Raw genomic sequence first — 26,067 nt, forward strand, 5'->3', positions numbered from 1 at the left:
CATTTCTTTTTAAACCCCGCTCGTGCTTGTAGAACACATTTAGTTCAAAAGAACTTCATTCTTAGGTTGTCAGGTAACATGCACTGTGAGTTTGAGCTCTAGCAGATTTTTTTACTTTTTTATCTCAAGACTTGAAACAGTTGATTTGGAGGAGTGTTTAGGATCATCGACATCCAACATTGTTTCAGCCCCTTACTCTTTGAAATCAATTACCAGGATATGTTAAGTAATTCTTTCCTCTCTGAACAATACACCTTTCTCAAAGCAGACATTTTGACTTGTTAAACGTAGGTGTAACTAATAACAGTAATCACAGCTGCATTCCATTTCTAGGTGTTCCAGGTCCAAGACGCCACAGTTTTGCATGCTGGCTCACTGGTATGGTGTACTGTAACCTAAATGGAACAGAGCAGTCGTTAGTGTTATGAACTAATTAGTTATACCCGTGCTTGTCCTGTTGTGACAGGTCAAAATATCTGCTGTGAGAAAGGTCTGTTCTTCATGTACCTCTGTCTGCCAAATGACTCCAAAGAATAATAAATCTACTGCAATCTTTAACAGTTTGTGATGTTGGTTTTTCCCTCCCAAATGATTCTCTTTTTTTTTTTTTTTTGCCAGCCATCCATTTTGCTATTGTGATTTTTGTTTCATTCTGTTTTCTTTCTAAGTCTCTGCTTCATCGAAGTGTTTTGTTGCATACTGGTATCCTTCTGATGGTGCTACAATGTGGATCATGTTAGTGCACACACATAATATAATGACAATGCAGTCTGTCTGAAAATGTTAAAATTTACATATCTTGCAAAAACAGAATGTATCATGTTACATGCCATGTCCTTTTTAAATGCTTACTTACCCTAAATTGTCAAAAACTGAACATTTACAAAAACAAAAAGCAGTTGTGGCTATCAAATATCAGCATCTGATTTCTCAACTATGCTGAGCCCCAGATGTAACTATTAATGTGGTGCAGAGGCTCAAGCCAGTGGTGCAAACTTAAATGAGCCATATTTGTATCAAAAAAATATGTGTGACAGTAGTGAGTGTTGGGTGAAGCAACCCCGTCACACCACTGGCAGACAAAATTACACCTCAAGTAAGGGGAGTATCCATTCCTATTAGTGATTCTCTCACCGGTACTTGTGTTGGCTGATCTATTCAATAAATTACTTGGTATTGGCACTGTGAAAGTGGCATGACCTTTCTGTCTTAGAAAACACAAAAGCAATTTTCTGGTTGGAAAGGTTACTTCAAAGCCATAGAATAAATTAAAAATTGATATTAAAAATTTCTTAATTTTATTTTTTTCTTGGACATGAGTTTATGATGCACTTTTTAGCAGACACAGGCTTATTGCCCTCTGCCAGGCTTTTCTAGTTGGCTATCATTTGTGAGGTAGTTATTTTACTAACATCTAAGCTGCTGAAACATTTCCTTGTGAGAAATACTAAAATATTATGAGAATTTTAGGATAAGAACATTAATTAACCTTTATGTTATACTAGCTTGCAAGCATTACCTGGCCTAGTCGATTGATGAAAGCTGTTATGTACCAAAATACCTTGGTCATGCAAGCATAGTCTTCATTAAATATCTGCCTCAATTAAATTAATTTTAACACAGCTTCCCCTTAGTTTTCCAGTAAATGTCCATGTTGTAATAGCGATATTGCCCTGATAGAGGAAATCACAGCATTTGGTGGAAGGAACTCTTATTTAGTATCGTCGAAATCTGCTCTGCATTTATTGTGTCTGGCAGGAAAGCTGCAGCACCTGCTTCGGATTCTTGTGGCTCTCCTCCATCCATCATTGTCCAACCAATGGTCCTTGACACCCCCACTGAACATTCTACTTCTCTTGAGATTTTCGTGGATTGCAGTCTCCTTGCCTTCTTTTTATCCTACTTCCCTTCATTTGCTTATGGACCCCTTCGATCTGCAGATGTTTTTATTATTTATGAACCAGCTACCTTGCTCTTTGTGCTATCCAAATTTGAAATGGACCCTAGGCCAGCCTGAACTATATTTAGCCAAGAGTTAACCTGTTCCCATGCTCCAGCAGAGTTTTGCTGCATGTATAGTTCAAAGGTGCTTGTCAGCGTTATGCTGGAAAACAATGTTTGTTTAAATTTTGAAAGAAATGTTTGCTTTTAATAATTTGGTACTACTCAATAAAAAGACATTTGTTTTTAGAAAATTGTTTTTCTGAAGTGGGGCACCTTTATCATAAGGCTTGATTAATGCTCACCTGTAGAGAGGATTTTTTTTTTCTTTTACCCCTGAGTGAATATATTGAATTTTTCTCTCGATTAAGAGTGAAGTGATCACAAAATTAAAAAACAAATGAATCGTGTTCTCAAAGTACAACTAAGGTGTGCTGCAGTTGTGAAGGCATTCAGATTTTACACATAAAGAACATTGCAGGTTGAAAAATGACATTTCTTGTATGTAGTCTTATCTTTTCCAACGGTCTTTATAGAGTCTTGCTGGAAAACAATAATGAAAGTTGTTGTCTACAGAGAGATCATGCCTCCAGTGTCCACTGGAGCGGATTAAAAAAAAAAACAACTAAATAATCTTAATCTTCTGAAACCTAGTCAAAGAAATGGAAGTGAAAACACAAACATAACTAAATAAGGCCAATTACATCAGCATTTTCCACCAGTAGGGTTCACAAGGTTAGTCATCGTTTCTGGGAGCTTTAATTGTCGTCTGTTGCAGACATTTTCACGTTGGGGTAATTGAAGTCAGGGGGATTAAAATTCACCTCTGCCAAGATCTCTTTGCTCCTCGCTGTAAATACACTATTCAGTATGCAGTGAGGCGTGTGTGTGTGTGTGTGTGTGTGTGTGTGTGTGTGTGTTGTACAAAGCTGGCTCACTCCCGTTCTGATAAGGTCTTCCTTGGGGTTAGCCCTTCAATAGATCACTCTACCTGTCCCAAATGGGAAATTGATTTCCTCCATTTTTCCTTGCTCTCCTTCAGTGAGGCTAATTAGAAACTACTTGGCAACCAACTTTTAAGGGAAATAAATAAACATTAAAGTTATTATGTGCAATGTTATGTATTGGTATTTTGATGGGTGCCTTTCCCAAGCTCAAAAACACTCTAATTTATTGTCTTTTGCCTTTCCTTGTCCCCAATCTATCACCTTTCCTCTCTCCCCTTCTCTATATCTCTATCTGAGTTTTTTGTTTCTCTCTCACTGTGGTGTAGATCTGCGACTGGCTGTAAGCAGCGAGCTGGGAGCTCTATCTGCTTTTGAATGCTCACCCCGCGTTATAAATCAAAAGTGTTGGTCCCCCGGGTACCATCACCATTGCCATCAGTTCCACTGTTTTATTCATCCACTCCTTTGTCTATCACGATTCTACCCCACATTAAATTTTGCGTGTGTGGAGGTGGGGTCAGAATGTATTACTGTAGACTGCTGCTAATCCTGGTGGGATTTAGGGAGTAGGAGGAGGGTAAAAGGTAAGAAGGAGAGAAAGATGTGACAAGGATGAGAGAAATGGAGAAAAAGGCTGAGGATGGCAGGCGGCGCGAAGGGAGGTTTGAGGTGGAGGGGTGAGGAGATGATGGGGAAAAAAAGCAGAAGGAACTGAGGGAAAATTAGAGCAGCAAGCAAAAGATTGAGAGTTAGGGCAGGAGAAAGGAGAAGAGAACCAGGAAAAGATAAACAGCCAAAGTAAACAGCTGTGAAAGAGAATCTGGGGCAAAGAAATAGTCGGTAAAGGGTGAAGCAAGATGGTGAGGAAGAAGAATGGCAAAGAAGAGTAATTGGGAGGGGGCAGTGAAAGAAAAGAGGGCTGGAAACCATTTTCATGACTATTAGTGATAAAAATAGAGGAATGAAGAAATGACTCCATCACTGTGGCAGACCACTAAACATCAATAGGAGACCAGTTTAGTAAGAGCTTAATTCCTCCTTTAACATCTATGCTGGCAAGAAGTTGGGTGTCCTTTTGACTTTTTATCAAAAAAAAAAAAAAACAACAGTTTATATTGTAATACAGTTACTTATATTGTATGTTAAGGATTTAACTGTGTCATGCCCACCCAAGCCTTGCCAGTCTTCCAACAGACAGTCACCTAATATTGTGTATGCAGAAAACGAACAGGACTTTTACCCGCAGAAACCCGAATGCCTGAACTACTTCCTCCCACTTTGCTCCTCCATTGGGCTGTGTTAATCACCGATGGTCCTGTGTTTACCCATGCGAGTCTGACAGTTGGAGAGGTGTTTTTTAAACTGTTGAGGCCACATGGGATGTGGATGAGACTCATGATTTGGGTGGCACTACAATTAGCTCTGTGTAAATACTGAGGCCCTATATGAGAGAGGCTAAGAGAGCTACACCTGTGAATACATGCAGTGAGTTTAGCTGCTGCACTCGGGGAGACAAGGGTGAGAAGACATGTAGGAGTTGATGAGAATGATTTAAAAAAACAAGGTTATTCGTTAAAAGTATGTTTAACTTTGTGATTTGTTTCAATAATGTACAAATCCTCTTGAATTGTTTTGCAAAGTATTTGGTGCAGCACATTGACACATTTGTATACAGTTGGCTTATGCAGTTTAACAGGACTGTAAAAATATGGAACCCCCCATACTATACATGCAAACTTTGCAGTTCCTACCTGTTGTTAGCATACATGTTGTTCAATAAAGGTGACAAGGAGATAATGTAAAAAAAGACAAACTAGGATATGCACACATGGAGGCAAACAAGCACGTGTAACCATTTCCCCTTCTACATCATCTCCCCATTCCCACTATAAAAGCAAAGCCCTGTGACAAGCGGTGTTGTCAAATGTGCATATGGTGAACTCATCAGTGTGTTATGCACACAAAGCAGCTGCACTGTGCTCTCATTCTCTACCGTGCATCAGTGCATCACTGAGGGTGTTTGTGTGCCTGTTTGTAGCCTAGCGTCTGTGTTTGTATGTGAAAGCACGTGTAAGGGAGGCAGCTCTCCACAGGGCTTGCTTAACTAAGATTAATTGCACCTAATCCACTGTGCCAGGTGGAACATGGACCGCGGTGGGGGCACTCACATAAACACACAGACATACTCACAAATAGGCACACACATCCCATTATAGCCTTGCTGCTGAAAATTAGCCTTGTGCCTCTCCTGACACCCTGGACTAGACCACAACTCGATACCACCATTTACTTCCCAACAACTCGCACATTTATCACTGCTCCCTCCTTCCGACAGATGAACACTCCGACAGACAAAATACCGTGACAAGAGGATGAGCTACCTGCTCTCTCACATCAGCACCAGCTGACCTTGACAATGCATAGAAAAAAAGTGTTTGTTCTCTTTTCTCTTTAGAGGTTAAGGAAATAATGTGTCTGAACTTAATGTCTTAGACCGTAGTATCCCAGATGCAGCCTGCCTGTAGGAACATGTACGGCACATGTGAACCAGGAAAAGAAGTGAGACAAGGTTGGCAATATGTTTACTGAGCAAGGTGATATTAATAATCAATTTCTAAAATGAACAGTAATGATTTTCAGTGAATTTGTTATTTTCATCTGCATAGTGGAGTACACTGTGTACTGTGCTGTTGTGAAATGCTAATAGACAGTGTCATTAAAGTTAGCTTAAAACAGTGTGTATACTTGATTTGAAAATAGTTATGAAAATGGTTGAGAAACTACCTAGGTGTCATATTTTGACAATAAACTTTAGTTCAATGTTTGCTTCATTCAGGCCAAACATTTACTTTTAAACTGCTAAAATGATATAAGAATCATTTGTTAATTACCTCTATTCCATGATAAGAAAAATGTTGTCAGGTATTTGTTCATACTGCACGGACATACCACATTGGCGAGGTCATGACTTTAGCTATCATTATTAAGGGAACAGTACTTAATCATAACCTTTCACTATCCATTATTTTTTAATAGTTATTTTCAACTTTACTTTAACTCTTGAGATACGACATATACTTTTAAGGGTGTTACAGCTGACTCGGTATGTTTTTTTTTGTTTTTATAGTAATTTTTATTTTTGCAAATTGGGATCCTTAAAGTCTTTCCATGTACCCCCCCGGGGTACAAGGACCCTTATTTGGGAATCACTGGTCTGCACCTTAATTGAAACCGCTTCTTAACTTGGGTGGTTCCGTTTCTGCTGTTAATTTTGTTTTCTTACAGTTCTCTGGAAGTTCTTTGGGGAGTTCTTATCAGTTGCAGTAAGTGGTGCCTGGAAGCCACCACCCTGCTCTACCTGCTTAAGAACAGCTGCTTAGTCAGCCCTTTCTTACAAACCAGCTGTACCTGCGCGCGCGCGTGTGTGTGTGTGTGTGTGTGTCGCTGGCTGGAAACAAAAATAGTTTTTTGAGAGAGACAGACAGAGAGATTACGAACAAATAACAGAAATAAATCCAAGTTTCATGTAGGAAGCACATATGAGCTCACTCAAGGGCAACGGCAGTAAACTCAAGGCCTAATTGGCATATTGTATTGTATCAATGGCACAAAAGAAGTACAGCCTAACAAATGAGACTTAGAAGGAACCTGGCAACCTGTTGAAGGTTTCCTCTTCACTGGCATTTCATGGCGGAAACAGTATTTTAAGAAATTTTCATCAGTGCCTTTATCAAGTTAAATCTCTGTTACCCATGGCCGGTGGGGGGTAGATACAGACATTATGCATTTTGAGAATGTCAAATATTTTCTCAGTTGCATACCTTTAAATGTCTCACCTCAAGGGTGCAGGGCACAGACTTAGCTTTGCATTTGATGATGTGAGATCTTAAGTGTTCTTGAGAATAACTTTGCGTCTTTTTTTTTTTTCTTTTTCTGGTCATTATGGAGATTTTCACTTTCTAGCCTGACTATATTTCATATATGAGCTTTCTCCTCAAAAATCACTATATTGACCCAAAATACATTGGACATCAACAAAACACTGGGTTTTCACAGTGATAGTAAAAACTACTCTCTGTTTTTACCTTACACAACAGCTTGGAGTTTGTGTCGAGAAGTAAATGGATGTCATAATAGATCGCAGAGTAAAAGTATGCTGTCATCTGTGTTGAATGAATGGGTCAGGAGTGTGGACTAAATTAAACTTGGTGTGCTGAATCCTGAGGGTAAGATGAAAAAAATGCAGAAGCTGTGGAACTACACCCTTCTTCACAGAACAAAACAATGGTAGAATAAGGTGTTTTTAAATCACCTAAATATTTGTTTTGTTTTTCTCTTGGCTGTGAAGTATTTATGAAAGCCAAAATTAGCATGCTTTGTCACCACTGAGCACCACAGGAAAAATATGAGGAATTAGTCATTTAGAGCATCCAGCAAAACTACTAGTCCCATCAATCATCCATTTTTTTGTGTTTTTCAGTTTCAACTTTGAGAGGATATTGATGGGTGATGAAAAAGTAAAAATGTATTTTCTATGTTCAGGATAATTAAGGTAAGAGAGCAAACCTGTCTCCAGACTTTTACCATGCTGAACACTATTGCTGGTCTGTGGATTGCAGTTCAATCGCACCTGAACATTTTTGTTCTAAAACTAAGCTTAGAGGAGTTTTATTTAAGTTTCATATATTGGACACCATTTTTCTCAGGGCTTGACATACTGGTACAATCTTTACTACAAAATAAAACCTGTTTTTAAAACTATTCTTTTACTAATCATTGGTTTACTTTTATTTTGCTGTTTTAAGTTTACTGCTTTACCAATCATATTTTTTATGAGTTATACTTTGAAAACTAACTATTATTATGGCTGTGTGCCTGGACTACAAACTCGCTTGGTCAGAAGTAAGGGATGATATTCACCGCAGTGGAGTCAGAGCGCCAAAAAAAAGGATAAGTTGCTTGACGGCTCTGTAGCTGCTGCTCATTTTGTATATATAGTCTTCCACTCTTGCTGTTCCAGCATGCCCAATCATCCACCCCCCCATGTCACTGAAGGATTCTACAGCCACGCTCCTCTGACTGGCTTGTACGCACACTGGCACTGTACCGGTCTGCCCGGAGGGTCTACTAGCCAAGCAGGGTGGCTAGTCCTCTGAATGCTGGAGGCAAGGGCAGCAGGCACCACCACTCCTGCATTCGACCTGGAAGCTGCATCACGATAGATGGTTACCCCAACGCTGCCAGAAGATCCAAGGGTTTGCACTGGAACAAGGCCCAAGGCTTCGCTTTATAGCTCCACACCAAATCGAGCCGATCCATGGACCCACCTGTCCTGCACTTAAATGATACGCCACGGCCCCAAGAGTTTTGCCTGGGGCTTCTTCACAACTGCGCTTAACTCTTCAACCGCTACACAATCCTGCTGGATGAGGCTCTGGTCAATCCCAGAGATTTCCCTGCCGTCCAGTCTTCACCTGACCTGTACCCCTCTCTGGTTGTGGCACCTCTCGTCACCAATGCATCTTCTCTACCTGTGGCCAGCGTTGATTGGGCAGCCTGTCACTCCACCACGGGAAAGAAAAATAAGTGGTCCCCTCTCCAGGATGTGACCTCTTTCTCCTGCTGTGAGATGCCGAAGGAGGCTGTAGTCAAACGCTCAGGAGGTCCAGGCAGCCCACACGTATCATCCCCTCGTCCCCTCTTCCCTCTCACTACATTATTTATTACACTCTGTTTCCCTGGAGCCACAGTCTCTGACATACTGGATAAACTCATGGATCTACTGCCATCTATCCTGACATCTATTAAGCGAATAATAATTCATGTGGGGACAAATGACATAACCCTTTGTGTAGGAGTCTGAGCACACCAAAAACAATTTTATCCTCCATTTTAACATTTTAAAGAACTGTAGAAAATGAGCTGGCTGTTTTTGCAGTAGTAGGAACCTCAGCCTTCATACTTATTATTGACAATTTTAATTTGTTTTGGGATAGTTTCTCTCTCTTAAAAAGAGACAGGGTCCATCCCAAACTTCGGGGTTGTCAAATGCTATTAGCAGAATTTGCAGCATACAGTGCAGTCCCTCCCATGTGATCGACTGTTTACACCTCACACACATCCCCCTGATGCTTCTTCTTCCTCTACAGTTCAACTGCAGAATACTGTTTCCCATGAGAGTTCCCCCACAGGTTGCTGCTGTCATTTGAACCCCTATCCGATTGTGCTTTCTCCACAACAGCTCTGGACTCGATCCGGTCACTAATTGCTCTACTTCGTCCCTAGTAACCTCTTCATCTCCTGTTTGTACCACCAGCTCCAACTATAGCCCAAATAATTCTATTGACATTTCAGTAGCCTCTCTATCATCCATGTTATAATAATAATAGGCCACACAAATGTTATAATGCAGTATGCAAAACTTATTCTAATATGGTTTTGTAAATAATAAGGCCCTCTCTAATAAGACATTTGTCTTAACTTCATTTTGTTCTGGAAATTAGATTTCTTTTTAACTGAAACCTGGCTTGAAGGAAGTAGAATGTAGTCAACTTTTGGAGCAATGCCCCACAAATTTTAGTTAGTAACTCCCCTAATCCAAGTTACCATGGTAGTGGCCTAGCTGTGGTTTTTAAAAATAACTTAATGCTCTGTTCTTACTGCTATAAAAAATTACTAGCTTTGAGGCTCTCGTGTTTCTCATCAGCTGCACTATTCCTTTATGTTGCATTGTCATTTACACAAACAGTAACTTTTTATCTGAGTTTTCTGACTTTATTGCTGCTGCGGTTGTCTGTGACAAAATGATTATAGTTGGTGATGTCAGTTTCCATGTAGATGATGCAACAGTACCCCAGCAAGTGATTTTAATATAACTGTCTCTCTTAATTTTTTTTCCAACATGTAAAGGGCCAGCCACATCCGTGGCCATAAACTTGACCTACTTTTCACCTTGGATATGACACTTAGCTCTCTAAAATTTGATGATTTTATAGCTGATCTCAAATGTATTATGTTTGATACTATCTTACTTTCAACCCTATTAACCCAGAAGCGCACTGTCTCATTAATAGTCAGTCTTTAACTACATTTTCTTCTAGTTTTTCTGTGTTTAATCAAGGTGGGTCATCATCTTTGCATATTGATGACATGGTTAGCCATTTTAATGATATACTGTATGTGCATCTGCTCTAGAAGCTGTTGCCCCTCTTAATACTAAATCAGTTTCTAAATCCAATTCATCTCCCTGGATAAATGTTGACATCCGCTCTGTTAAGAGAGAATGTAGACAAGCCGAGCCTAGGTGAAAAGTCAATGGCTGCTTCACAACTATGCTCAAATGAAAGACTTGATTGTCTTGCTGAATCAAAAAATTGAGGATGCACGAAATGGTTATTTCAATAACCAATAAGTAGAGCTCACATGACCTGATATACAGTATACAAATAAACACAAATCTAGGTTTCTTTTTAAATCTATTGACCGTCTCTTAAATAACCCAGCCTCCAGCATGTCCCTACATTTAGAGGATTATGACTTTTTTTTAAAAATCCTTTTTTGCAGATAAAATCAACAGAATAGGAGCATCTAACATGCTCCTCAGCCTCTCTAGCTCCCATACTGAGCCATCCCACATCTGTCCCATCCTACCAGATCAACGCTCTCCCATCTCCTTCAGTGATTTGATTGATACTGTTTCCCACACTTGCCTCAGGGGTCAATTCCTCTACCCATTTTATTTGCATTATATATGCTTCCCTGAGGGCACTTGATCTGACAATTTAGTTATTTTATCATTGCTACTCCGATGACACAGAGCTCTACTAATCTGTTAGGTCCAGTGACCTCTCAAATTTTACTGCCCTGCACAAGTGTCTGGCCTCGATTACTAACTGGATGTCTCAAAATTTTCTTCCATTAAATCACAGTAAAACTGAAGTTCTGGTTTTCGCCCGAGATCAGGTCTCTACTAATATCAAACAACACCTCGGCTCATTAGCTACTAATAGAAAATCTTTAATCAAAAACCTAGGCGGCGTTTTTGACTACCAGCCAAAATTTGATAAAAACGTCAGTCCAGCTACTTTCACCTGAGGAATATTACAAAAATACACCCTCTGTTCTCTTTCCAGCTGTTGGAAATGGTCATCCATGCTTTTGTGTCCTCTCGCTTAGACTTCTGCAATGTTCTTTATTCCTGCCCGGTTCTGATGTCCCTAGACTGGCTTCCGATTAAATTTAGGATTCAATTGAAGATCCTTCTCCTCCTCAATAAAGCCTCAAATAATCTTGCTGTTGAGTATGTCAGTGAAATACTAATGCCTTTTACTTCTGTTAGGCCCCTTAGGTTTTCTGAGCGTGCCCTGCTAGTTGTACCTCACTCAAGACTGTAGACATGAGGGAACTGTGCATTTGCTTTCCCGGGTCCCCAGGCTGTGGAACAGCCTCCACCTGGGAGACATGTCGGCAAACTCTCTTGGGTGTTGTATTTCACAGCTTAAGATCTTTTTTTCGAAGTTTTTTTGTACTTGAGTTATTATATACACTATTTTGATTTGTCATGTAAAAACAATGATTTTTGTTTTACTGTGCTATGTCTCCTTTTGTAATGTTCTTTTTACTTATCTTTTGTTCTTTTAACCTTTTTTTCTTTTGTAAATCACTTTGTAAGCTAGGTTTATATACGTGCTATATTAACAAATTTTTACTTACTTACTTTATTCTATTCATCTGCTCAACTTGACAATAGTGGATATAAACTAAAGCTAGTGCATGTGTGAAAGTGCCTTTCTAATGCGCGGCCACACGTGTGTGCGTGGGTATGTGTATGTTTTGAAACCACAACAGACTTTCCAGGCAAGGCCCCATCAGCCTGTCAAGGTGGTGATTAGAATGTGTTGTGACACACAGATACATGCATCCTCGCATTCAGAGACGCATACACACTCACACATCTCACTGCCTGTGTTGAGATGTTGTGGCCTGCAGCAGAATGAAAGGTCTGATGCAGTTCACCTCTTTTGTCATTGAGAATTAGAGTAAGGACTATCTGTCTGGTTCATTGCGAAGACACACACACACACACATATATACACACTGGTAGTGCCTTGTTGATTATGACTCTTAACATTACTGTCCAAGGTGTAGAGTTTAGCTCCCAGCTGATAAATACCTCCGCTCCACCATACATACACATACACACTCGCTTTAGATGTACTGCATGCAGTACATTGCATCCTTAGGTTAAACACATCTCACACTTTCTCTTCTCAGTGTGTTTTCCACACATTTAAGCACACCTACCTGTTCTTGTAAAAAAAAAAAAAAAAAATTCTTGCTCTCCCACATTTTATGCTCTCACTCAGCATCACGTCCTGTTACCTTTCTCATTTTCAGTTTCCCTTAGTGAACTCGTGGTTTTACACATACTCTTTTAAACGCACATTCATTTTGTCTCTGTCTCACACACACACTCTCACACACACTCTCACACACACTCTCACACACTCATACAAACACACTCACAATCAAGCAGTAGTAAGGGAATGGGCAGATTCATTCCCTGTTTGGCCTCCGGACCCAGATTGAGTGATTAGAGAGGCGGCAGGGCATTAGAAATGAGTGTGGAATAGAAACGGTGGTGCGTGCTCCCCCCGTCTCCCATGCCTTGATGACATACTTAAATTGAATGTTACCTATAACCTATAAAATTCAAGGAAAAAATAAATGAAACCATTAAGGAAGAAAAATGAAAAATAAAAAACTTACAATAACCTGGTTGCATAAGTGTGCACATCCTTAAAATAATACTTTTGTTGAAGCACCTTTTGATTTTATTACAGTACTTGTCTTTTAGGGTAGGACTTCACAAGCTTGGCACATCTTGACTTGTCAATATTTGCCAACTCTTCCCTGCAAAAACATTCCAGATCTGTCAGATTGTGAGGGCATCTCCAGTGCACATCCCTCTTCAGGTCACCCCACAGATTTTCAATTTGATTCAGGTCTGGGCTGTGGCTTGGCCATTTCAAAACTTTAATCTTCTTTGCACCAAATATACCTTTTGGAATTATGGCCAAAAAGTTCAAACGTGGTCTCATCAGACTATAACACATGGATTTGGGCTTTATTTTATTTCATCTTATTTTGTTTTATTTTATTTGTTTTTTGCAAAATTAGCCAGGCCTGGATTTATTCATTTATTTGTCTGTTTTGGGGTTTTTTTTGTTTTTTGTGAGAAAAGACTTCACGTTTTGCCACCCTACCCCGTAGCCCTGACATATGAAGAATACGAGAGATTGTTGTAACATGCAGGGAGCAACCAGTACTTCCCAGAAATTTGTGCAGCACCTTTAATTTTGCTGTGGGCCTCTTGGCAGCCTCTCTTACAAGTTTTCTCATAATTTTTTCATCAATTTTGGAGGAATGTCCTGTTCTTGGTAATGTCCCTGTTGTGCCATATTTTCTACACTTTTTGATGACTGTCTTCACTGTTTTCCATGCTATAGCTAATGCCTTGGAAATTCTTTTGAACCCCTCTCCTGATAAATACCTTTCAACAATTAGATTGCATTTATGCTTTGGAAGCTCTTTGTGGACCATAGCTTTTGCTGTAGTTTGCAACTAAGATGATGAAAGTAAAATCCTACAGGGACAGCTGAACTTCATTTGGGATTAATCAGTGTCACTTAAATTGATGACTGGATGTATACTAACTACTTCTTAACATGAGTTTGAATGCGATTGGTTGATTCTGTACACAACCATACTCCAAATTATAATTGTAAGTTGTTTTTTTTCTAAATACTTTTTGTTTTTTCTTTTTTAGGTTATAGGTCACATTTAAGGTGGAAAAAGTTGTGAAATAATTTATCTTGGTTTCATTTTTTTTACATCACAAAAACCTGCCATTTTAATTGGGGTATTTATACTTTTCATATTCACTGTACATTTTCTAGGATGGTTGAGTCTTGTTCCTGGACAGGATCTAGATATCAGATATCAAAGGTATTGTTTTAATTTGATCATGGGAGGACTTTCCTGAAACAGGTCTGGGACCCATGGTGGCTGCTAACATAGTTTTAAAGAGGGAGGGAGAAGGCGAAGTACAGATACATTATGCATTGGCACCTAACCTCCAACTATGATTTGCTTGAGTTAGAGATCAACATCGGTCTTAATACATTTGATAGTATCCTTTTTTTTTTTTTTTTTTTTTTTTTTTCAAGATGAATAGTCTGAGGAATATTTGTCAGTATTTACCACATGTGCACACGTCAGACATCTCTGAGATGCCCTCCCAACAACTTGATTCTTCTCTAGTCTGTCAGAGTGGCTCCATTGAAACTCAGGTTTAGGTGCTTTACTGAAGGTCACCTTCACATCAGTCGTAGGTCAAAAGAATGGAAAACATTATTAATTAATTAATCAGAGCACAGATGGCTACGTTCCCATCACATGCCTCCTTTTTCTCCATATTTAAGTACAGAATGTTCGAAAGCTTTTTTTCTTCTCTCTCCTTGTAATGTTTGAATCTTTGATTCTGGAAATCATTGTTACTTTGTTGTCAGTCTTCATTATATTATCTCTTAAGTCAGTCAATTCAGTGATTAACAAAAGCAATGAAAATGAATTGCTCAGTCCTTAAAATAAAAATGGCAAATATCAGATGTTTCATAAGCCCTATTGTTTTTTTTCCCTATAAAAAATTCGTGAAACGTTTTGTGTGTGTGTGTGTGTGTGTGTGTGTGTGTGTGTGTGTGTGTGTATTTGTGTATTTGTGTGTGTGCGTGTGTTTGTATTTGTCCATAAATTAGAATTAACGAGATACAAACAATATGAAGTGTAACAATTAATTGGAACATGTGTGAAAGTTGAGAATATTAATGTGAAGTCAATGCATTGTCTGCTTTAGCTGCATAACTAGTGAAAATTGTCTAGAGCATAAATCTTTCCCAAAATACCCAGCTGGAAATCTGGTTAATCAAATATGTTATTTGTAATTCAGAGGAACATCATCATTTGACTATTTGGCTGCATTATCTTTTTCCCTAACAAATTTAAAAACTGATTTGTGAAGAGCTACATGTTGCTGCCCCAGAATAATGTTCTTTAATTTCTGCCAAAAATTTCTATCTCTGTGTGCATCCTAAGTGGCATCTTGGTCACTTGGTTGCTCTCGGCTGCTCAGATGCCCTACCTTTGAATTCCTTTTGCGCCAACTCTTCGCTTTTGAAATGCTCAGCAGCTCAAAAATGATTGCGTAACCTTCCCCAGATTCGTGCCTTTTCACAGTTCAGTCTTTGAATTCTACAGAGAGATTCTGAATGAGACCAGTTGTAAAGAAGTCTCAAGGACATTGAGAAGAATTTGGAGACAGCTGTAAAAACACCAACATCCATCGAAATCTAAACTTAACATCAGATGAAAGAAGAGTCACTGACTTTGAAGTATTCCCGAATCACTGTAGATAGGAGGTTAATTGAAAAGCAAGGCAAGTGATTGTGAGTTGTGCATATTGCTACTTATGAAGGCATCGCCATATTAACTGATACTCAGGTTTAAACACAACTCAGGTTTATAAAGGGGTGGGTTAGTTAGCTGGGGAAACTGTTACTTGTGTAGTGGCATGATTTAATGATTAAAATATGCTCAGTTGTTGCATGTATTTTTTTGATGTGTTGTTAAACAACCTCAGTATCCCATCCTTACTCTGAGAGATAGTTAAGGTTCCTCAGTTGCGTAACTATTGAGGCAATCATTAGCTAATCTAGTGCTGTAATTTATGAATTAGCTGGCGATTACACTTTGGTCAAGACATAACAAAAACAAAATGGATCTATATAATTATAAAATGAATTATATAATAATATAATTACAATAATATAATAATCACATTGCAAAACGGGAGTCAGCAGTATTTACAAAGTCGTTTTATCTACTTAGATTGACACAGGGTGAATGGGAAGTTTCTATGCAGGCAAAAACTCCACACAGATCCAATCTGTTTTGTTAGTAATAAGTGATGAGTCTCAAAGAAAAGTCATAGTTTTACAAAACACACTGATGTTACATGGCATATAAAGATATTGTCCAAACATTAAGGTTACAAAGAACTGGGAAGAGAGTTGGCGATTGGATAAGGCAAGAGAGAGAGCTGGTTTTCCTGCCTCTGTTGTCAATTCTCCAGCCCTCAGCTTTCACCTTGGAGACAGATCACTTTGTGCACAATTTGCTTGCTAATGAAAGGGTGTTGGGGCAGATATACGCATCAGTGGCGCCTTACAGGTAAGTACCCATACTGATTGGCATAGAAGTGCAGAGACAGACACAGTAGTTAGGTGGCAGGCTGCCTTCTCTCTCCATTCAGCTCTGTGTGTCTTGGACTCTGCTGCTAGGCAGCCCCTTGGCAGAGCCACTCTCCAACAGACTAACTCTCAGTCTGTCACGAACACACTCTTCTTTCCTCATACTCTCTCTCTTGCTTCTTCTGTTACTTGTCTCTCCTACTCCATGTTTTAATTCTCATCTACTTCTCATTCGTCACTACAGACACTACAGACCACCCCACAACAGCTAATTTTCCCCTGTGAAATACACTATACGTACATTTCTCCTGTTGGTGTGCTACTATACCTAAGAATCAGCGCTGAAAAACGCACACAGTGCCAGAGAATTGCTACATGGTCTGGAATCTCTCTTCCCCCTCATATACCCTATCTTCCTCAGTTCCTCTACTTCCTTACCTCCCTCCCCGTGTTCTCCCATCCATCTGCTTTGCTTGCTTTTGTCTCCCTGACTATGTCACTCACTGAATAAAAGGCTAGATTACAAGGGTAGATTGGTACATGCACTCCATTCCTGCTGGACGGGCGATGAGTTGGGCCACTGTGCCCGACTGTCCCCATCCAGTGCTCCAATCCAGATGTTGTTAAAATTCAGTAACATTTTATTGTCCGGAGGAAGAGGCATCTCGGTGCTGCCTTCCTTCCCATGCAGCAGTCATGCAAGAGTTGAATGTTTAATGTTGGTTAAAGACTGGATAAGTTCATGCAGATACACCAGAAAGTATTGCGTAAAATGCTCCAGACTCTGCTGATCTCCAAACGGAAGCTCTGAGTCTTTTTGTGAGTGCTACATGAACTCTGTTATGTCAAATGCCTAGAAGTGACCAACAGAAATGTTAATATATTTTGACTGACAGCACTCCCTGCTTTACATAATATCACCACCAGGGGTCAAATTAAGGCCGTTAGAAAGAAGCCAAAAGAAAAATGTTTTCCTTTCTGTTACTGTTCTCCTCTCCAACAGTTCTCTTTTACTTATTTGTTATCTTTTATTCCCCTTTCTTCCTCTGTTGCCTGTGTCCTCAAACTTTCCATCTTCACATCTACACTTTTTTTTCTCTCTGCTTTCCACCTTTTGTCTTTTCCACCACTTCAGTTTATTCTTGTTAACAGCCCCGGCAAGAGAAGGATGTGCTCTACAGACTGGGGTTTTGTGGGCCACAGATGCCCATTAACACCCTGATTTATCAACCTCCCCCAGCTAGCCTGCATGGAGATGCTGTTTTGCTTGCTTGCTTTGGTTGTTACTTACAGCCGGCGAGGCAGGTTGTTTGTATTTCTGTCCCTAGGATGTGTCTGGCGTAATGAAATGGCTTTGCTAGTAATGTATCTAGCCTTCTCTCCAGTAACTGAGGCCTGTCTGTGTATCTATCCAGCCGTTGTCTCCCTACCAGGATATATTTACTGACATAAAGAATGGAAAAGGGGACTGGTGATCCCAGTTGATGTTTGTTTTAAAAAAATCCACCACAACCACTTGATAACAGAAGATGAAGCCTTTGTTTTTCTCTGTTTAAATGAATCTCTCCTGCACATCCATGCTTTTTTTTTTTCTCACATCTTCTCCCTCCCTACCTCTAGTTCCAGATGGAAACTAGATATTCACAGATCCAAAACAAAAAAAAAGGTGATTTCAGTGAAGTTCATTCTAAACTTAATTTTTTCTCTCTCTCCTTTTCTCTGTCCCTGATGTCCTCCCTCTATCTCCATGCCTACCCCTTCCTTTCCGCCTGTAGTCCAGTACCAGATGGAGATGATGCGTTCTCTGCGTCACGTCAACATTGACCATCTGCATGTTGGCTGGTACCAGTCCACCTACTATGGCTCCTTTGTCAGCCGAGCGCTGCTCGACTCCCAGTTCAGCTACCAGCATGCCATTGAAGAGTCAGTTGTTCTCATCTATGGTGAGTAAACCTACAGAGAAGACTGTGTAAAGACTGTTTTGATTATATGTTTCTTCTAGTGTATACCACTATTTCTGGGTGGGACCTGTGGTCATCAGATTAAAGAAAAGGATGGCCATGTGTCCAGACAGGCTAGCACCATTAGGTTAATAATACAACCTTTTATTCTATTATTATTATTATTATTATTATTATTAGGATCTACTAATCCTTCTATGGTTTGGAATCAAATCAAATACATAACAAACCAGTCAAGCTGCAGTTTATATCAAACATCAGGGTAGAAGGATGCATGGGTGGTGTAGAGGTAGTATGGTGTAAATTCCTGCATAACACAGCGAAGACCCGGAGTTATTCCATCCTAGTAAATCATCAACAGCAAGTGCAAAAAATGTTGCAGTGTGTTGTGGAGGAGGCCTATGTCTGTCTGCCACCCTCCCAGGCAGTGACAAGATGGAAAATAGACAGGACTAACAAGGTAGCTGCTAGCAACAAACGTACAACTTACGGACATCATGTGCCAACACCTGCTTAACAGTAAAAACCTTTAAGAGCTTCCCATAATTGCTGCACCACAACTTGCCATCCCAGATGGCATGAGCTTTCTTTCAAATGAAAGAAATATTTAAAAAACCTACGTATCAGCAAATTGAAACCTGATATTGGTTTCTGTGAGAGTACTGCTGGCTTTTACGTGTATACCGTATATACATGGTGTTGAAATGCAACTCGCACATCAGACTTTTACAAGCAAAGGACATACAATCAAATGTAGACATTGTCAAAATGTCAGATGGTATCAAGACAGTTTTTTTCTACCTGTATTGCAAACTTTATGATGTGCTGAGTTTACCTCCTTCAGGTTTATGAACCGAAAAATGACAGTAAAGCATAGCCAGGGTGGCACAAAGTCTTACAAGCTCGCTGACTTGATGTCACTATCTTTCATTAAAATAGCTCAGTGTTTATCCACTTTGAGTCAAGAGACAGGTGGCAACTGCAATTGTCATTTAAAAAAATTATTACCAGCTTTAAATTTCATCAATGTTTCAGTGCTTGTGAGTGTAAAGGAATCAATTCAGGGTTGTCATGTTCTCAGATTGGTACAAATTCATGATAGACAAAGATTAATTTTAACCATCTGACATATGCACCCGTCTGATCTAGTCCTGGCAGCCTGTAGGCTAATTCAGGCAGTCACTCAGTCAGCCCTTTCTCATTCTAAACGAGGTCTCCTGTTAATGTCAATCAATAATGCAGTGCTTAATGGCTCTCTGTGTAAAGTCAAAGGGAAAGAAAATTGATTCCCTTTTTGTCCTCTTTGTCATTAGCTCATTTTATGCCAATGGATGAATCAATCAGATGGCCAACTGGCGAGTTAATAGCAGCAGTCTAGTGACAGCTTAGAATTAGAGCAAATTGTTGATATGTTCACCACGACAACAGTTTTTACAGGAGTTGAACAGATGAGTTAAAAAGACACAGGCACAGAGCTAACCTTCAAACAGCTCCATGCAGGTCCAAGCTTTCAAGTCAGGGACATGTAATATGACCGATCAGGCACAGAACGTCATTTGTAGCAAGCTTTTAACTCCTGTTTGTAAACAGCATACAGAAATTAATATCCTGCTTGATTATCTGAGGAAGCACCTTTGGGGTTTGCGAGGTAACTGCACGTTTAACCCTGGGTTTTCAGGGTTATGACTGTGGTTCACTTCTTAACGGGGTACACTGTCGTTGTAACTTATGCTGCACATCCGAACTGCTCTAGAGCAGGTTATGTTCAAGATAACAGATCAATGTGTGTAAAAGCACCGCCAACTGACCAGTACATTGTCTTGGAAAAAAATGGCATCACCATTTCGTAAAGGATACCATGGAGCTCGGTGCGTGGATCACGAGAGGATCTTTTAGGAGAGCAAGAGTGGGAGGGCCCCCTCTTCTCCTCTTCATTTCATTGTGCTTTTGTATACCGATATCATCCTACAACAGGGAGTGATTTAAGCACAGAAGCTTTGTACTTGTTGTATTTACAAGGTATGAAAGTAAGCCTACTTGCTACTTGGAATTATGCTTCTGTATCTATTTTAGATGCTCCCAAGTCAGTTTGACACTGCCGGGGTTGCAGCTCAAAGAATATGCAAAAAATGTCATACAAACCATAAGAATACATTTAAGCAACATTATTAATGTAATGGAATACACAAATATAATTATAGTCAGATCTACCTGTGCCCTAATGATGGGCCAGTGATATAAGCCTATTAACTTACACATTCACACAGTGATTTTTTGCCAGCTGTCCTTCCTTTATTCACCAGCTGCAACTGTTACTTTTAGCCTGGATTATGTGTTTAACTTCTTCCTATTTGTCTACTATTATAGTTTGCTCTTTGTTTGTAAAATATGCTGCTCTGTTGCCAGTAGATTTGTCCATGTTTGCGATTGGTCATATGCTGCAAACACTGCCCCTTTTATTTGAACACACTGGGGAAAACCTGGGTTGACTTACCGAGTTGATGAACACCGTCGTGTGACCACTTAGTGTGATTACAGTTGTTAAACCTAGTGAAGCCAGATAATGAAGAGATTTCCTGGGTATGTTGAACTTTCTTTGTAGTACAGGCCTCAGTTAGATTTCTTTCTGTTTTTGGAAATATGGTACTAACTTGACACTTTTACATGTGTGAAAATGAAAAAAAAAAAACACGCTGAGTATAGTGTTGAACAAAGACTCTTAATTACAGGATACTGCTTTCATTTTTAGTAGGGACAACATGCATTCTTAATTAGAGACAATATTATAATTTTGGCTTGTGGTGGATTCCATTTGCAAATTCCATTTGCAGATTTAGTATTTAAATTTAGCTTTGCTTATTGGCAAGAGAAAGGGAATGGAAGTTGTAAAATCTCTCTAACTTCATTACCAGGCTCTTCTTTAAACAACATCTTAAGAAAATGGCTGAATCTTAAGTAAGTTAAATGTTCACTCCACTCTGAAGTTAATACACTATGAGTTTGTTAAGTCATTGTATAAGGATGTTGTAGAATGTGGAAAATTACCTTTTGACTATTTGTAGGTTTATATTCACACTGCATACTTCTTCTTTTTCATATACACTCTGTTACTTTAAGGGAACAACTTTGATAACCAGCTTCAAATTAACATATTTGAGGTGTTCAGTTTGAAGCAGTTGCCGGCAAGGTAAAAAAAATTAGGCTTGTAATGAGAAGCTTGTTGACTATGAAAATGTGGGCAGCAAAAACTGAAGGACAAATGTTCTAACTCATTCAGTTATCTTCAATTTGCCCTTGAGCAAGGCACTTAACCCCTCACTGCTTTAGTACACTCCAAGGCCATTAGAGAACTTACTACTAAGGTGTGATTGTATATTACTGGAGCAACTGTGCTCACTCAAGTCCTCCAGTGTATGTCTGCAGATGACCATAAAATTTTACATGGTACTGATTATTTGGGATCAACTAGACAAAACCTACGAAACCATCATTTTCTTACATTTTTTAGAAAGCTACAAGAAATTTTATTCATTTTCTAAATTTGTGACAACAATGTTGTGAACACCAGTCTTGTTTGTTGGATTCAAAGAATAAGATTCAAAGGACAGTTTCAAATCATTTTTGTCATTTTTCATCTCTCTCACTTGTCATTCTAGACCCTATAAAGACGGCCCAAGGCTCCCTATCCCTCAAGGCTTACAGGCTTACTCCGAAACTCATGGAGATCTGCAAAGAGAAAGATTTCACGCCTGAGGGGTGAGTAGCTCATAGACAAAAAAGACACTATGTGGATGAGTTTCATGATCACAAAGAAGTGCATGTCTTGTGTTTGTGTGTGTATAAGTATAAACAAATTAGCTCACATTGTGGATCCACAGTGGAAGCATTTAGTAGCATTTGGAGATGGATGCCGATGATGATGATTTATCAGCTTGTCCTTGCCCGTCAAACAAATGTACCATGTTTACACATTTTCTGACCTCAAGGCTTATCATAATTGCTTTTAAATTGCAGCTAAAAAGGCAGTTCAGGATAATCCAAGTGCACAAACTAACAAATGCATAAACACACATGAAGAGACACACTCATGTATTGACAAATGCCAGTTTAACAGCTCAGTGAAGAAGTCCCAGAGGCATTAATTTGCTGTCCATTCAGAACGTCAGATATACATTTTGAAATCCACTAAAAGCAAGTATATTTGTAGGGAGAAGGGTCAACTTAACTGCATCATTTCTTTTCGCTTTCCCATTTCTTTCCTGTCTGCATTTTTCCACCTGTGTCTATATTACCAGCCACTCTTTTATTGACCCTATGTGTTTGGCCCAGAGTCAGGATCCTTCTCATTTCTGCAGCGTTTGATTAGCTCCTATGATTTATTATGGCTCCAATCTGTAGCTATCAGTGTTGCCAATAAGCCCACATTTGAAAATGGGCAGCTCAGGGCAGGAAAGGACAATATCACCACATTACAAAAAACTTTTCTCTACCCTCCTATTTTCAGAATAGACTAGAAATCTGAATATCAATAATGTTTCTTTTTTCCAAAGATGCAAAACTTCAAAAGTGTTTCATTTTTTCCCCCCACTACAGCGTGCGGAAAAAGCAGTGTCTTTCATGTTGGTGTGTTTGATGTTACATAAGCTTGCATATATTGTGCACCTTTTTGAAATGAAAGGCAGGGACAGATGAGTGCTGAATAGACCCATCCCTTTGAACTGCCCTCCAAATCTGCCGGACTATCAAGGCAGTGGTCAATAGCCTCCACTTGAGCACACAATCTAAAGCATGAAATTAGTCAGCCTGTTGAGTCAACCTTTGGCTTTGTCCAGCAGTGCCCAACTTGGAAAGAGCATGGCATTAAGTGTGCCAAAGTCCAGTAGGATTGAGCAATTTGTCCTGCCTTGAGTGTACTGTCCTAGTTCCTCATAGATGCCTTTTTATATCACTCTGCAGGCTTTTCAAAAGGTCATAATATGCAGGAAATATTTTAAAGCACTCCAGATGCATAATTGTGCCAATATGTATAACAAACAGTATTCATATCATTATAGATTTTCCTTATAGACTGCTGTTAGCCATACTGATTTTTCTCCTCCACACTTACAGCCCACTTCCATTGCCTCAGAGTCTCCTCTTAAAGTTTGCCTGAGGTGATGCTCTACTTGAATACAAAAAAACATTTATCAAAATTACCTTAGTAGAATTTATGACACAGACAAGCACAATATAAACATCTCAGTTTCTGGCACAGTGCACATGGTGGATTAATAAAGTGTGTGCGTATTGATCCAATAACAAGCACAATGCATTTAACAAGCCAACATTAGACATATATAGACATTAATTTGTAGCTCATGCAGTGTGCACAAGTGACAGGCTGAACAAAGGCAGTCAGTCAATGCTATTGGATTTATGTGAGACATTAAGCAAAGTTTAAGTTCAATTTTGTGTTAACAAGGCCATGTCAGAGAATGAGATCCTGAAGAGCAAGAAGAGGTGGTTGAAAATCGGTCGGTGCTTTCCAAGCTTATCAGCAGAACCCATAAAAAAGTCATTTGGGCTACTGAGTCATTGCTCCGGGTAGGCAATATGGACATCCTATCGTATAACACCATTCTCAGATATCAAAGTGCAACATGCACAACATTATTATTCATTTTGCTTTTATATGGATGAGGTTCAGTTTACTGAGAATTACAAGGCAAGTTGTAACAGTACAATACTCCATTGCATCTTGTGTTGTAATAACAAGCATACACCTACAAGAAGTAAAACACCGAAATAAGTCAGAAGCAGACCTGAGAGGAAAGAAAACAGACATAGAGGTAGACCAAATGTTAACAGACCCACTCTCTGGTCACTTACAACATGTTCAAAATGGCTAAGAATCAGCTAAGATTGGGTTTTCTTGGAATGGATGTTGTTTGTTACAGGCTAATTTCCACCACTGATTCACAGTCATTTCTCATGTATTGTGTCATGCATGCAGTCTTTTGCATAAACAAGCAAGCTTTCCCCTTAAAATCGCTCAATGACTCAGACAGAGAATAATGTTCCCCTTGGGTTTTAGTACACTATAGCTATTTTTCAACACAATAGAAAGAACAGTGCTGTCACTCAAGGCTGGACAATATGATTGTAATTTATACCACGATATGAAGGAGATTTTTCCAGAGTCTCAGAATGTGAGTTACAGATATCCTTTCCAGTTTTACTGGAAATGGCTCAAAGATTGCAGTTTATGATAGCATGTCTACATCCCCGCTGTGAAGGCACATTGTGTTAACCTTTCTTCTTCTGCCTTTGTCTCTCCTGTCTCATCCCTCACTCTCTAGCTTAAAAAAGGCTAACATCGGCTTCGAGCATATGTTTGAGGAGGTGCCTATTGTCATCAAGAATTCCCACCTCATCAGCGTACTGTTGTGGGAGTTGGAGGAGAAGTCCACAGTCGCCGACAAGCATGAACTGCTCAGCCTCTCAAGCAGGTCAGACGTGAGCTCAGGCAGCCATTTACCAAGATGGCCTAAGGCCAGACACCTTGTTTGTAAAAATGTTAAGAGTGAATGCAGGTACATCTGCTATATGGTTTAACTATTTCACACAAGTCATCCTCAAGGGATCAACAATTACAAGCTGCTTATGCATGGTCTTGTGGGGAATTGTGTGGGTTTATCAACATTTGTCCTCCGTAAAAACCCCCGACCTTCAATCTCGCTGTAAATTTTGTAACCTAACACTGGCATTGCATGGAATACGTAGGTGATCTAACAGATTTCTCTGCTGTATAACTCAGGAGGGATTTGGATCTCTCTCGATTTTGTATGTACACATCACTAACCAAACCATCCAACACGTAACAAAGTGTTATTTAATTAATTTGATTCATTTGCACTTGGTTAGCATAGTATAGAAAATACATATCTACTGAAGAATGCAGTCAGTTATTAAAAGTGTCTTACAAGCTTTCTTTAAAAGCACGTCATGGTATTTCTTTAAACTGGCAGGCTAATTTCACCGACATGAATTAAAACTATTTCTAAATTAAATCTGATTTGACATTAGGGAACTCCTGGGCATTAATCTGTGTCTTCTGTGCTGTTCGAAACTGTACCAGATTGGAGGAAAAAATAAGAGGGCTATTGATGTAATCTGTCTTCTGTTCACCCACCATATATAGTCTTAGTGTTGTATTCAAATACTTCTTAGGAAAACTGGTTTAATTTCAACTTTTTATTATTATCACAAAATCCCTTGAAAAGACCAAATCCAATTCTTACAAACAAGAACTGTTTTTGTAGCTAGAGCTCACGCTTGTATGGCATTGTCCTTTAAAATCTATTAAAACAATTTAAAGAGATGTATTATTACACTGAATTAAACATTGCTTCATTGTAATGAACACAGCCTGGTGTAGTTTACTCTAAACAGCTTAAACATAAATTGAATACTCATCTGACAACACTTACAAAGAGAGGGTCAGATTTGGTGGACAAGCAATGTCAGTACAATACAAAAGTGAGCTGAATAGTATATTCTATACATGCATCTTACTATCTGTAAGATGCACAATATAGCCAAAGCAAACCCTAACAAGCATTTGTTGTTTGGATGAGATCTGTAGCACACACAGAACTAAGAGCCCACATACAAATTCTAGTTCTTTTTCATTTTTGACTACTTAACTGACTTAGAAGCTTACTGGTGTGCCTCTGGGTTAGTATTGGATGTTTGATTGCAGTATATAGTCTAAAACAAGGTACAGTAAATGCCACATCTAAATGTCAAAGCATATTTATTCAGAAATGTCTCTAAAAGCAGTATTTGCCGACAAACTTTTTCTTCCATCACTAATGAGCATAATGTGAACAAATATTACCCCACCATATCAACTCTCAGCCTGGCCCTTTA

At 39.2% G+C, this 26,067-nt stretch overlaps 1 protein-coding gene across 1 annotated transcript in view; it reads left to right on the forward strand.

Annotated features, from left to right (window-relative positions):
• Window positions 1-26,067, forward strand: part of LOC120784592 (eukaryotic translation initiation factor 3 subunit H) — a 53,488-nt gene that overhangs the window by 13,779 nt on the left and 13,642 nt on the right. The window contains exons 3-5 of the mRNA XM_040118514.1: window positions 17,971-18,138; window positions 21,813-21,912; window positions 24,495-24,644. Coding sequence (XP_039974448.1) covers window positions 17,971-18,138; window positions 21,813-21,912; window positions 24,495-24,644 — 418 coding nt within the window. The remainder of the gene's footprint in view (window positions 1-17,970; window positions 18,139-21,812; window positions 21,913-24,494; window positions 24,645-26,067) is intronic.

The sequence above is a fragment of the Xiphias gladius genome, chromosome 22, assembly GCF_016859285.1.
Source record: "Xiphias gladius isolate SHS-SW01 ecotype Sanya breed wild chromosome 22, ASM1685928v1, whole genome shotgun sequence".
Lineage (NCBI taxonomy): Eukaryota > Metazoa > Chordata > Actinopteri > Istiophoriformes > Xiphiidae > Xiphias > Xiphias gladius.